General features: G+C 39.2%; 1 protein-coding gene across 1 annotated transcript in view; it reads left to right on the top strand.

Annotated features, from left to right (window-relative positions):
* LOC145984031 (actin-related protein 2/3 complex subunit 4) overlaps positions 1-14693 on the top strand; it is a 38041-nt gene that overhangs the window by 11222 nt on the left and 12126 nt on the right. Inside the window, exon 3 of the mRNA XM_083117364.1 lies at positions 7266-7473. Within this exon, the coding sequence (XP_082973490.1) occupies positions 7266-7473 (208 nt within the window). The remainder of the gene's footprint in view (positions 1-7265; positions 7474-14693) is intronic.

Genomic DNA, 14693 nt, shown 5'->3' with positions numbered 1-14693 from the left:
AATAACATATTTCTTCAAATGTGAGATGCCGTCGAATGCAAGGTGCACCTTAATTATTGTTTCAGCTTTTGAGAAAAAAATTACTTCCACTTTACAGTACACATAGAAGTACATAATACCAATACTTTATTAGACCAATACCATAGTATTACATTTACATTATTATTATACTTACTGATCACAATACTACCGCTGGCGCCCGTGGTGGAGTGGTTAGCACATTGTGCTATGACATCAGGGGTCTTGGGTTCGAATCCTGGCCTGGGCATGGATGTTTGTGAGTGTCCATTCATCAATTTCATCATAACATCACTCATTCCCATCTTTGCAAATTAGCACAAAAAGTGAAGTAAGGTAAAGCAAATCAATCAATCACAATACTACCATTTCCATTAGCACGTTCACTGGGTGGCTACTCACAGAGAATTCCTTGAATTTCTGAGATTATGCATGAATTTTTCTCCATAAATGTGAAACATTGCAACTTTTATTAATCCAAATCCCACTGAATTTATACATATTTATGAAGAACTGAAGCAAGTTGTTCACACTTTAGCTTTTATTTTTATCAAGGAAGGAAAAGAAAGTTGCGTGGAAGATAAAACCAAATTCTCTCAATCCATTTACTTTGTTAATATCCTTTGCATAACAGTCTATCTGACAGATGGAAGATTATTGCAAGATGAGATATCTTGAAGTTGATTAGGTAAATTTGAGTTTTATACAATTAACATTTTTTCGTAGATTAGTATATCCTGTAACATTTGTGCTTTGTAGATGTATTTCGAGACTGAGTATGTGTGAAATGGCAAATATAAACTACACCTTAAATTAAATATACTCTATGTGATCAAAAGTATCCGGACACACCGTGAAACGTGTGTTTATCATAGAGGGCAACACAGTACTGCCATCTACCGCGTGGAACACATAGTCAGCGAACTCAGTAGTCTGCAGACAGTGTGAGACAGCAGTATGGGATGGTCTGAGGAACTTGCAGACTTTCAACGTGGTCAGTTGGTTGGGTGCCACTTGTGTAGGAAGTCTGTGTGTGAGATTTCTACCCTCCTAAACATCCCTCTGTCCACTGTTTCCAATGTTATAGTGAAGGGATGTGTACAACCCAAAAGCGTGCAGGCCAACCTCCCATGTTGACCTCCAGAGACCATCGAGTGTTGAAGAGGGTCATACAGGATTATCGTCAATCATCCATCGCCACCATCACACAGGAATTCTGAACTGCATCAGGATCTACTTCAACCACCATTACTGTTTGGCGCAAGGTGCGGCAACTTGGTTTCCATGGCCGAGCAGCTGCCCATAAGTCAAACATCACACAGACAAATGCCAAACGCTGCCTCGTGTGGTGCAAGGAGCATCGAAACTGGACCATAGAACAGTGGGAAACCATTGTGTGTAGTGATGAATCACAGTACACAATGTGGCGGTCCGATGGTAGGGTGTGGGTGTGGCGAATGCCTTATGAACGACATCTACCAGCCTGTATAGTGCCGACAGTGAAATTCGGAGGTGGCGGGGTTACAGTGTGGTCATGTATCTCCTGGAGGGGGCTTGGCCCCCTTGTTGCTTTACATAGCAATGTCACGGCACAAGCTTACATTGACATTTTAACAGCTTGTATGCTGCCTACCGTCGAAGATCAGTTCGGGGATGACCATTGTGTCTTTCAACGCGACCCAGCACCCGTCCATAGTGCAGGGCTTGTGGGGGAATGGTTTGACGACAACAACGTCCCACTAATGGACTGGCCTGCGCAGAGTCCTGATTTGAAACCCATAGAATATCTCTGGGATGTTTTGGAATGCCGACTTCATGCTAGACCACACCGATCGACATCAATACCTCTTCTCATTTTGGCGCTCTGCGAGGAATAGGCTGCCATTCCTCAGGAAACCTTCCAGCACCTGATTGAAAATATACCTGTGAGAGTGAACGCTGTCATCAAGACTAAGGGTGGGCCAGCACTGTATTGACTGCCAGTGTTCCCAATGGAGGGTTGCCCAAACTTGTACTTTATTTTCAGGTGGGTGTCCGGATACTTCTGATCACATAGAGTATATACCGTTTAATTGAATTGAATTAGAACTTTTGGATACACTGGAATCACACAAACCAGACCCTTTATATTGTTAATATATTTGTGTGTGGGTGGTGAGAGGCGGTAGTACATAAGGTTGAAGTAGAGAACATGCATGCTTGTATCCTTGAATTTTTTGAATGTTTGCCTTGAAAACCTAGAATTATACTTGAATTTTATCATGGTCCTGGAGTGTCCACCCTGTTGCATTCACCATTTTAATAATAACACATTCAGTGGTTGCGTCCTCGCCTTGTAATCAAGGGGTCCCGGGTTCGATACCCGGTGGAGGCACATGGCACAGTGGTTCGAATTCCACTGTAGGTCCAGTCCCGAGTAGCTTTCCTGTGCATAAAGTGGACTTAAAAAAAAACAATTCAATAATAACACATTACACTGTATTACACTAATATCATGACACATTTATACAAAGATACTCAGATCCAAGATGCCATCAAAACCAAGGTGCACCTGAATTTACAACATCCAAAAACTGAAAAAAGGTGCACCTTAGATTCAAAGAAATATGGTATTACTTTTACCTTATGATTTGGCACACACAGGAGATATACTGTACATATATTTCAGCAAAATATGCATGCTCGATGAGGACTCAAACCTTTATCACTGTGCCCTACTGTGCAATTACTCTACCAATTGAGCTACCTAACCAGCCCAATCCTCTGATTTTTTCTGTTCCAGTTTTACCTGTGTAGAATCATATCTGTTAGTGCTACTGCAATGGGATCTGTTGTAAATCAGTAGCAGTGAAAGATCAGGAGGTGCAACTAGGGCTGTCTTGGTAGCCCACTTAGAGCAATAGCATGGTATACCAGAGACCTAGGTTCAAGACTTGGTCGACCTGAATTTGCACTGAAATTTCAATGTAAATATTCTGTTGTATGTGAAGAAGGCAGCATATAAAAATGAAATCAAGTTCATGAATGGAAAAAGGTGTGTTTAAAATTGCAAGACTTGAGTTTGGCAAATGTTTTGCATTTTCTCAAACTAACAATATGTGGGCTGTTTAGGGACAGTTCACAATCCGAATAATAACTTAAGCTTTCTTTTCTTTAAAGAGTTCAGATTTTACAGTTGCTTTCTGTGTCAAGTTAAGAGAGTTTTTTTTAAAGCTGCAACATGTAAAATGGCTTTTTGTTTGGTGACTTGTTGTCAGCATATTAACTCCCAAAAGTTGTTTTGCAACTTAACTAGACTGAAGCTTAATACTACTTGATGATCTTGTAACTCACTCCCCATAGATTCTTATAATGTGGAGACAACCCCAAAAATCTTGGTCTCTATTTGATTCATATTTGAAACTGAATCACCAATGGTGAGGGAGAGTTCTGATTAAACATACTGAAATAGGGTACTAAAATATTTTAGTGGCCAGCCTGGACAACTGTTGTCCTGGTGTCATGTGCCAATAGTATTCATCTTACTTGTACAAAATAATCATTGATATTTCATCCTTGCCTTCTTTCTTAATGCATATGAAGGTAAGACATACTTGAATTTCCAGGGTGGCTACTCACCAGGAATTCCTTGAATTCTGGGAATTATGCACATATTATTGGCTCCGGGAATTATGCATGAATTCTGCTTGAATTTTCTCCGTAAACATAAGAAATTGAAACTTTTATTTATCCAAATCCCATTGAATTTATACATATTTATAAATGCCAGTTTAGCTTTTATTTTTATCGAGGAAGGAGAAGAAAAGAAAGCTGCATGGAAAATAAAACAGAATTCTCTCAATCTGTTTACTTTTTTAGTGTCCTTTGCAGACCAATCTATCTGACAAACTGAAGATTATTGCAGGATATGATATCTTGAAATTCTTATACAATTAACAATTTTTCATAGATTACTATATCCCGTAACATTTGTGACTTATGTTTGTGGGTGTATTTCTAGTCTTGAGTATGTGAAATGGCAAATGTAAACTCCACACCTTAAATAAAACCTTGGTGACAATGAAGTTCGACCAGAAAGGAATACGTGATTAAATGCACAGAGGCATTGGCGGTGGAATGGGTGACCCACAGAAGTGATGCATGTGTGTAAGAGGAGGCGTGTGAGCAGGCAAGACTCGTGATCCCAGCATGTTGCACCCAAGGTCACGTAAAGAACGAAAACGGGGAACTATAAGCGTGACATTGAACTTCGACCAGGCACCAGACCCATACGGTAAATTCCAGATATTGGCGCATTCGACGGAAGCATGACGTCACAGACACGATAAGGGAGTCTGCCGTATATAAGCGCATGCTGTGCACCGAGGAACCGCAGTGCATCATCACCATGGTCAGGGGCAAACCTATTGACAACACCGTGAGGAGAAGAGTGGTGGAGTTGCAACGGGATGGACTCAGTGAACGGGAAATAGGGTGCCAACTGAACTTACCCAAGTCAACCGTCCACTGCATCATCAAACACCACCAAAATACGGGTACTACAGAGCCAGGTAAGGCCCCCGGTCAAAAACGCCTGCTGAGCGTGACCTACGGATATTTAGGTGCTATATCCAGACCAACAATCATGTTTCTGTGGCTGAATTACGACTGTGGACTCAAGAACGCTTTCACATTGAAGTGTCAACCAGAACCATTCGCCGTTACCTACAGTGATGCGGTTAACGAGTGTACAAGGTGAAACGTAAACCCTTCCTTTCCATGTTGAACAAAGGCAATCAACTACAGTGGGCACGAATGTACCGGGGATGGACATTTCGGCAGTGGAACAGGGTTTTGTGGATGGACGAATCCATTTTCAATGTTGTGTACGGGAAAATATGGAAAACAGTCATTTGTCGGAAGGAGAAACAGAATGAAGCAAAATGTTATGCACGTCGGGTACAGAAACCTGCGTCAGTGATGGTATGGGGATGCATGACTGCATCTGGGGTTGTCCCACTACACGTCTGTGAGGGCATTGTGAATGCACAAGCCTATACACGCATATTGGAGCGGCATCTTCCCACAGTGCGAAGGCACCTGTTCCACAGGCGGCGTCTCATCTTTCAACACGACAATGCCAGGCCTCATACAGCGCGGCTGACAAGAGAATTGTTGACTCGCCATCACGTGCGAACTCTGCTATGGTCACCATCGAGTCCCGACCTCTCGCCCATTGAGAATGTGTGGCGTGTTCTTAAGCGACGTGTGCAACAGAGGGGACCCACGACAGTAGCTGCTCTTATCGCCTGCCTGCAGGAGGAATGGCACCGCATCGATGTGGAATACCTTGAAAGACTCGTCCGCAGCATGCCCCGACGCGTTGCCACAGTTATTCGCGGCAGCGTCACACCATGGTAAACAGGATCCCCTCTAACAGTGGTCGAACTTCAATGTCACGTGTAGATGGACGAAAATGTTTTATTTTGTGTGGACACCATACATTGCTGCGTTGCAGCAGAAATTTATGTTTTCCTTTGTTCCATGTAGCCTGCTGAATAAAATATGTTCATCATATGCATGTGTTCTCCTTTTTTCACAATGCACTCCTATATTTGTGACTGGTCGAACTTCATTGTCACTAAGGTTGTATATATACCGTTCAATTCAATTGATTTACAATTTTTGGATACATTAGAATCACACAGACTCCTTTATACTGCTTTATACTGCTAATATACAGTGCGTTCAATTTAAAACCGGTACCGAGTTACGGATATATGAGTAGTGTAACAGATACCTGAACTACTACAACAAATGCTGGAAGTGATGTTCTTGTTCTTTGATGCACATATCCAGATGGTTCACCATGTTCCTAGCAACCTTATGGAGCACTTCAACAGTTACATTCTGAATAGCTTTAATAATGTGATTCTTCAGCTCTTGTAGGGTATGTGAATTCTGCCTGTACACTGTTTCAAATAACCCCACAAGAAGAAATCAAGACTGGTTAGATCTGGGGACCTGGCGGGCCATAGTCCTTTAGAAATAATCCTGTCATCAAAGAAAGTCCTCAACATCGTCATGGTTGAATTTGATGCATGGCGAGGTGCACTGCACTGTCTTGTTAAACCAGCATCGACGTTCATCAGGTTCCAACTTAAAGTTTACCTTATATGCCTGCCTCTTCTGGAACTCCATTGAGCTCTACCTACAAAGGAACCCATGCACTTCTTGGTTATTAGAAAAAGTGAATTTTCTGGCATTGCCAGGTAAAATTGAGTAAATAGTGAATATTTTTAATATTACAATTTGTTTGAAAATATTCAAATCCAAAATGACATGTGCTCTTATCATGCCATACATTTAACATGACTAAATTAACAAAAGAATGTTATATAATGTAACATAGAAGTAGTTATGATCTTCCTAGTTTACCCACCAGAATCCTTTTCAAAGTTATTTATGTAGAATTTGCTTCTTTTTTATTGAATTTTCATCCCTGATAATTGTGTAATAGAAGTTGATTGTTGAGTACCCTTGACCCTCTATACCCCCTCGAAAAAGTGAAATATTTTGCATTGTTTGGGAAGATTGTGTTGTTAATGAATGTTTTCCTTTGTTTTTTTAGCTCACGGAAATGTGTTATTGTGAAGTAAAGTATGTCTGTCACCTTAGAGTGTTACTTTACCATGAAGCAGAACAGCCTGAAGGCTTCGCACAAGTGAATATAGCAACCAACACAACTAAACCACAACAGCAGCTATAATTTTACATCTTTAGGTTAGGGAGTGTTAGGTTTAGAGATGATAGTAATTTCTGACGTGAATAGATTCTCTCGGGCTATCGACCAGGTGAGTTACCAGGTCGATAGCCCGTCGATAGTCCTAGAGAATCTATTCATCATTCGTCGCGAGGAAAGCTTCAAGTCTTACTTCAATTTCTGACATGTTCTTTCACTATTTTGGTGTACACACAAATGGTTTTTACTAATAAAAAACCATGAAAGTACTCTGAGATGGCAAGTGTTTACTTACGCATGGCATACTTAGGGATCAAATATCTCTTGTTTGTTATATATTTTTTTACACACACTGGAACCAATTTTATATCATGTAAATCATCAAAATCTGTTGATTAAAACAAAATTCAATGTGATTCTCAAGGGGGTTCAGTGGGTCAACGGCCTTGATTGTTGTTCTTAGGCAGATTAAAATACCGGTTGTGTTACCATATTTCTATTTTTTTGTTTTTTTTTTCTTTTCTAGAACAAGTCAAGAACTTATACTAACACCTGTAGTGATTAGTCGAAATGAAAAGGAAAAAGTTTTAATTGAAGCTTCTATAAATTCTGTCAGAATAAGCATAGCTGTGAAACAAGCTGATGAAATTGAACGAATTTTGTGTCACAAGTTCATGAGGTTCATGATGATGAGAGCAGAAAATTTTATTGTTCTTCGTAGAAAACCTGTTGAGGTAAGTTATTCAAAACACTTATAGATAATTATTTATTTAAATGAGAGTTTTGATTATTTTAAATTCCCCTGTGTGATGAAACTTTCAATAGATATTACACTTGCAGTCCACCCCCCACCCTTCCCCAAAGGTTCTGTGGTTGAGTCTTAGTCGGGGATTGGTTGTTCCATTTTATGTTATTTTACCTATCTCATCAATCATCATTTTTCTTCATTTGTATGATTAACCAGAAAAAAAGAAAAGGCAAAATTAAGCAACCATGATACAAACACCCTTCCATATCTCAATCCTATGCCTTTCTACCCATTGTTTCTTTGACCTTCCTTGATTTCTTCTCCTTTCTGCTTTTACTACCTGTTCTGTCTGTACTCTTTCTACATGTTCTACCCAATGCAGTGTAGCTTGTTTTATGCTATTGACAAGGTCTGGACTGACCTGCACCGGGGCCCTGTTGTTCAAGGTGTCATGCTTTGGGCTCCGGCTACAGGATGCATGCAGGTTTGAATCTCCTGGTGAAAGTGTAACAGCTTTCCTCCTGACATATTAGCCTGTGTATGGGACTAGTGGCCACCCACAATCGTGAGGAAATTGTTGAGCTACAAATGAGTAGCATAACCTTGTCATGAAAACCTACAGCAATGAGTGGGGGTTCGTCATGCTGACCACACATGGGTTGAATGATCTCCCACTTTGGGTGATCGAGTGAGTAGGATGAGGTGGGAGTCAGTAGGTAGGCCCAGGCCCTGAATGGGGTGTTGCATCACAGGTTAATTAAAAGGTTTGGACTATCACACATTATCTTCAACTCACTATCATTCCTGATCTTCCACATACTATTTTAACATTACTGGTCCAAAGATTTTGCTTACAATTTTCTTTTTTTAAAGCATGTGTCTGATATGTATGTCCTAGTTACTTTGTAACTGTTTTGTAGGTGCATGTCTTCAGTTTTCCTGATGACTTAACCTTTTGCAGATGGGTGGTTTCAAACTAAACCACCACCACCAGGTTCCTGCAATTAACAAGTCATTTCTTGAAAACTACAGATGATAATTCAGTTCTGTCTTTTTTGTTCATTTATGTACATATGAAGGTGTGTTCAGAAAGGTACATTACTGTTTGTAACAAATGTATTTTGAAAATGTTGATTTTCCCTTCCAAAAATTGTTATGTAAGTTACGATTGACCATTACTCTTCAACCACCAATTTTTGCTGATATGTTTTACATGTAATAATGAAAACAAAAAAACTTGTTCACAACATGTAACAATTAGGGATCCAGCAGGAGATGTCTAATTTTCAAAATTACCTGAAAATTTTGATATTTTAAAATTGTGCATATTTTTATTTATTTTTAAATTGATGATTACAATAGAAAGGTACATTACTGTTTGTAACAAATGTATTTTGAAAATGTTGATTTTCCCCTCCAAAAATTGTTATGTAAGTTACGATTGAGCATTGCTCTTCAACCACCAATTTTTGCTGATACGTTTATATGTAATAATGAAAACAAAAAACTTGTTCACAACATGTAACAATTAGGGATCCAGCAGATGTGTCTAATTTTCAAAATTACCTGAAAATATTGATATTTTAAAATTGTGCATATTTTTATTGATTTATTTATTTTTAAATTGGGGAACGAGGATTACATGTCCTTAAAGAGTGATGTTTTGTCGTGCTTCCCTGTAAATTTCATCCATTCAGCATCCACAGGACCGATGCAGGCAGCCCAGGAAAGGTGCTTGCTCTCAGATAGATGCTAGAAATCCATGCACAGTTGCCTTCTTTTGCATTATTTCAGCTCCTACACAGATTGATGATGAAGGGAATTTCATTTTCTCATGCCATTGTGCCTGTGGTGTGAGTATATTCTGTCTCTCATGTATTGATTTCAAGATTCGATGCTGGATTCCCCCCCCCCCTTTCCCAAAGAAGTATCTGCCTATTTTGAATGCAATTTTGCATGGTTTTAGGAATATACCAATGCTACATACTACATCTTTTTGGTATATTTAGGTGGCCACAGGGACATACCGAATACAAATTTTTGTGTAAAATCTCAATTTCCTTCTTCTTCCTTTAACTTTTGTTATTGGAGATAAAATACATAAATTTCACCTCTGTTATGACTCTGGTCATTCTGAAGAAAGGGGATTAAAATAATTAGTTCTGTTGCTTCATTTTTTCTATTGTGACATGTTTCATATGCATGAAAATTTCCCAATTAGGGCAGCTCCCATCTGCTAAAGTTTAAAGGTAGAGAGTGAGGGGAAATATGATCTACTTCGAGTAGCAGTTCTTCTTTTAATTTTTGTTGAAATATTATTTTCCTCAATTGTTCATCCAAAATATTTAATATATGTCAAAATCTGTAAAAGACTTCTGACTTCATCATCTTTACTTTTATTAAATTATTTCCAATTGCCATGTATTTACTTTCTTGTCGTTAACCCTAGCTGAATGGCACCCTAGTAGCACAATGTACCTCATGTGAAGTTATTTTCTCATACTTAAAAATTCTGTGAGTACTCTGGTTCTAGACATGAAGAAGATCATCTCCGTCGGTTCTCCTGTGCAGGCACGGTCCCTGAAATTACACTCTGATAGCACACCACTCCTCACTGTAACTCTTTTGTGTATCAATCGATAATCAGACTTATGACTCCATACTCTAAGACAATCATATTATATCTGACCTCGAGATCTTTTCACGCGATCTATTTAAGCGAGATTCAAATTTCCGAACGTTAGCCAGCTGTGCGTGTTCTATCCTGCACCCAAACATTCTCCGAGTTAATGCTGACTTTTGTTTTGTTTCCTACTATTTCCTGTTAAACTCCCGTGCCTGCTGATTCCTCATCTTTGAAGGTCAGCGGCGTTATACAATACGTTGGACCTGCTGGGGTTAATTTGCAATCCTTCCAATTGTTCATTTGCTTCTGTGCTGTTCAGTATCTTTCTATGAAATCTACACTATCTGAATAAGCTAAACAATAGACAGCTCTGTTAAATATTATTCCTCCTTTATTGATATCAGTATTCTGCATCACTTTTTCCAGGCAGTCGTAATAACAACTTTTTAATGTATCTTTATCTTAGACCTCCTGACACCTCAAATTCCTTGCATAGTTCTGTGTATCATCATTTCACGTGATGTATTTTACGATATACATTTAATTAGTGTGATAAGTTTAGTCAATACTCCAAATTCACACATAACATTATATAGTCTTCTTCTTATGATGATGCTATGATGATGAGAAATTTTGTCAGAAAGTTGAAAATTATAAGTTCTTCCATAAAAGCAAAAATTGGGATGACAGTGAGGAAATTACAGATTATATGGGGCTTAAGGGCTTAGATCTGTGTGAAAATACCAAAACTATTATATGCTTCTTTCACAGTTTGTAGCAAATAGAACAAAATTTCTTCCTTATATAGAAGAAACATTGGATTTCTTCTATTCATACTACCAATGAGTAGAAGTATTTAATTTTTCTTGATGTATTTGTATTTTTACATTGCATTTCTAATCATGATGATGAGCATGAGTTATGATTAGATGAAATTGAGGAAGGGACATTCATAAATAACATCCATGCCCAGGCAGGGATTGGAATCCAGGAACTCGGGTGGTGAGATTAAAAGTCGACCACTTAAAGCACTCTGCCACTCAGCTAGCAATTTTACTTTATTATTTTCTCTCATTTGTATATTACAATTTAGGTGCTGTATTTTGAATTTTTCCATCAAATAAAATAATTAATAAATTAATGTGGTTTTAAAAAATAGATGGATATTATATTAAATTCGATGAACTTATCCAAGATCAGTCTAATGAAGAAAATCTCTGTTACGGTGGCTGGCTTGGTTGCCAAGTATGTTAACACACGAACTACCAAAGGGGTCATTTTGACCCCTCAACGTTATTTATCATTCTTTAATTTGAACATTAATTAAAATATGCTCAACAGGTGGAGTCACTTTTCTTCTCTCTAATCATTGTGATTACACCCTAAATATCACATTTAAATTATTATTGGTATTCTTTAAAAATGATAATTTACCTAGAACTACCAGGGGGTCATTTTGACACCTGACTATTTTTTACACTGGATAAAAAACACGACTCTTTCGATTCTTGTAGATACATTTTTATGAAGGTGTATTAGAGATGCCCCTGAAACAATTGTGAACAGCCATTGTGGTTATTTTGAAGCAAGGTGTTTTAGTGTTTGTAAATTGTGGAGTCAGCAGGGAGTAAACGACTTACAGGGGCAGAGATTCTAGCACATTTGCAGGATATTGACGATAGTGTTTCTGGTGATGAAAGCAGTGACAGCTGGACTGAAAACCAAGATGTTACAGACCTTGACAAAGAAGATGTCTCCAGTAATTCTAACGTAGATGTCGAATATACAGCTTGTAATTCAAGTGAAGAATCTGAACAAGGGAATTCTACTGAAATTAGTGGTAGTGATGTGGCTCCGGATCAGACTGTGTGGACGGTATTGGATGTATACAACAACACATGCGGAAGATTACAAAAACATAATATAGTTCGTACCAAACCAGGACCCACTTCACACGCTACACGTAATATGGATGATACTTGTGCAAGTGCATTCAGACTCATTGTAACTGATACCATGCTGCGAAATATAATAAAGTGTACAGAAGCTGAGGCCCGTCGAGTTTTAGATGATACTAACAGGTAGATTTATCTAGAAAAGCTTGATGCATTTATTGCCTTGTTGTATTTCCGTGGAGCAATGGGGATGAATGGCGTAAGTGTAAAGTGTATCTGGTCTGAAAACTTGGGCTGCAGCTTCTTTCGGAATGTCATGCCCAGAAATGGGTTTGATGAAATTATGAGATTTATAAGATTTGATCTCAAATCTACTAGTAGCGAAACACGTAAAACTGACAGGTTTTGCTTATTTTCTTATCAAGTTGGCTAAAGAACGTTCTGAGAAAATGAGACAAAAGCGTGTTTCGAATGAAGATTTGCCAGCAGCATCTATGACTTCTACCGAAAATGGAAAGAAGTGCCAGATCGGGAAGTGTAAGGGAAACAAAACTCCCGATCAGTGTTTCCGATGCAAGAAATTTGTCTGCCGATCATGCACTAATGTGGTTCGAAAGTACATTGTGTGCCGCACATGCCCTGAATAAAAAGGACACTGCGTTTTGTGATTTTCGAGTAAAGTACAAGAATATCTTTATGATTTTGATTTTGATTAAAAATCTTTATTTTAGGAACAAAGATGGTTGTATTGTTCAGATACGCATTGGAATATATAGAGATGGGCGACAAAATAATACGAACACCTGTGAAATTAGAGAAAATCTCGATTAATATGGGGTTGAACCACCCTGTCACTGAAGTACACTTTGTATGCAACGTGGGATGGACGCATAGAGGTCATGCACAATGTTTAAGGGAATATGGAGCCAATCTTCTTCCAGAGCAGTCTCCAATTCCGAAAGTGTGGCTGGAGGCGGACTTCGAGCACACAGTTTGGACTCCAAATATCCCCACAAATGTTCTATAATGTTCAAGTCAGGAGACTGTGGGGCCATTCAAGATGTCCTACTTTATAGTCATGTTCTTCGAATCATGTTTGGACAGATCCAGCAGTGTGGATAGGAGCTTTGTCGTGTTGAAAAAGCGGCCGCTCCCAGGAAATAAAGTCTGGACAAAAGGATGGAGATGATCCCCCAGAATGCTCCGATAGTGATTGGGGTTGATCTTCCCATGCAGAAAAATAAATGGTCCCACACCGTGACAAGATATTGCACCCCATACCATAATGGACCCACCTCCATGCTTCATAGTCGGCAAGAAGCAGTCAGGATGAAACTCATCTCGGGGCGTTCTCTACACATAAACGTGCCCGGTGGTCTGAAGTAACGTGAATGTTGATTCGTAAGACCAGATGACTTGTTGCCACTGCTGTGGGGACCAACTTCTGTGAGCTCTGCACCATTGGCGTCGCTTGACAGCATTACGTGATGTCACCAATGGCTTACGAATTGCCACTCTGCAATGAATGTTTGCAGCATGGAGTTCCCTTTTGACAGTTTTGGTTGAAATTGCGCCCTGTAGATGCCTGTTCATTTTATATGTTATTTCGGATAATGACTGCTTGTGCTTTCAGGCCACTATGCGCTTCAACACCTTCCTATCCCGAGCAGCAAGCTTTGTCTTTCGTCCACTGTTGTGCTTTGAAGACACCATCTACCCTTGTGTTGTGTACGCTGTCATAACGCCTGATACTGTGCTCCTTGCACACCCCACAAGGGTTGAGGTTTCTGTCACTGTGGCTCCAGCTGAACGTGCTCCAACAATCATGCCTCTTTGGAATTCTGTCAGGTCTGACATTGCAGCGTCTCTTGAGAGCGTATGATAGACGAATGCACCACCAATGACTGCTGTTGACAGACTAATACCCTCCCCTTTATGGCCACTAGGTGGCAGACTTGAGTGCCAGGTGGTGCAGCTTTATTGCCGGTGTGAAATGTGGCATACTTTTTCACAAGTGTTCATTTTATTTTGTCCCCCATCTGTACCTATATGCCTCAACATTATACTAGTACTATTACTATTACCAGAACTTAAATTTACTCTTGACACACTAACCTAACCTAACCTTGTACTCGTTTATTTGCTCATATCTTATATTTTTGCCCGACCCTGTGGCCGAGTGGTTAGCATATCGCGCTGCGACGCAAAGGGTCCCGGGTTCGAATCCCGGTCGGGCTTGGTTGTTTGTGAATGTCCATTCATCAATTTCATCATTTCATCACTCATCCCCATTTTTGCAAATTAGCCAAGAGGCACACAACTAGAAGTAAAATAAACTAAATCAATCAATCAATCTTATATTTTTAACTAAATGTGTAATCTATTGGTATAATAAATATTCCTGAGCTTATCTTTATAATATTTCAACTGTATATTTATACACATATTGTTCAACCGCCTTGGGTGTGGGAGAACAGAGTTTGATACCTGGTTGAAGCTAGTGTAGTTTTCAATGCATATTCATTTTTATATCCAGTCACATAAAATCTTGGTTGCCGAAGGAACGCTCAATTACAAGCTATAAAACCTTTAAAACAAACGGGGTCAAAATGACCCCTTTGGTAGTTCTTGTATAATCAATTTCCTGGTAGTGCTAGTGTTAAGTGGTCAAATTTCGATCTTTCC

The sequence above is a fragment of the Lepisma saccharinum genome, chromosome 2 (assembly GCF_977018435.1).
Source record: "Lepisma saccharinum chromosome 2, izLepSacc3.1, whole genome shotgun sequence".
NCBI classification, from domain to species: Eukaryota; Metazoa; Arthropoda; class Insecta; order Zygentoma; family Lepismatidae; genus Lepisma; species Lepisma saccharinum.
This window is presented reverse-complemented; position numbering and strand designations above follow the sequence as displayed.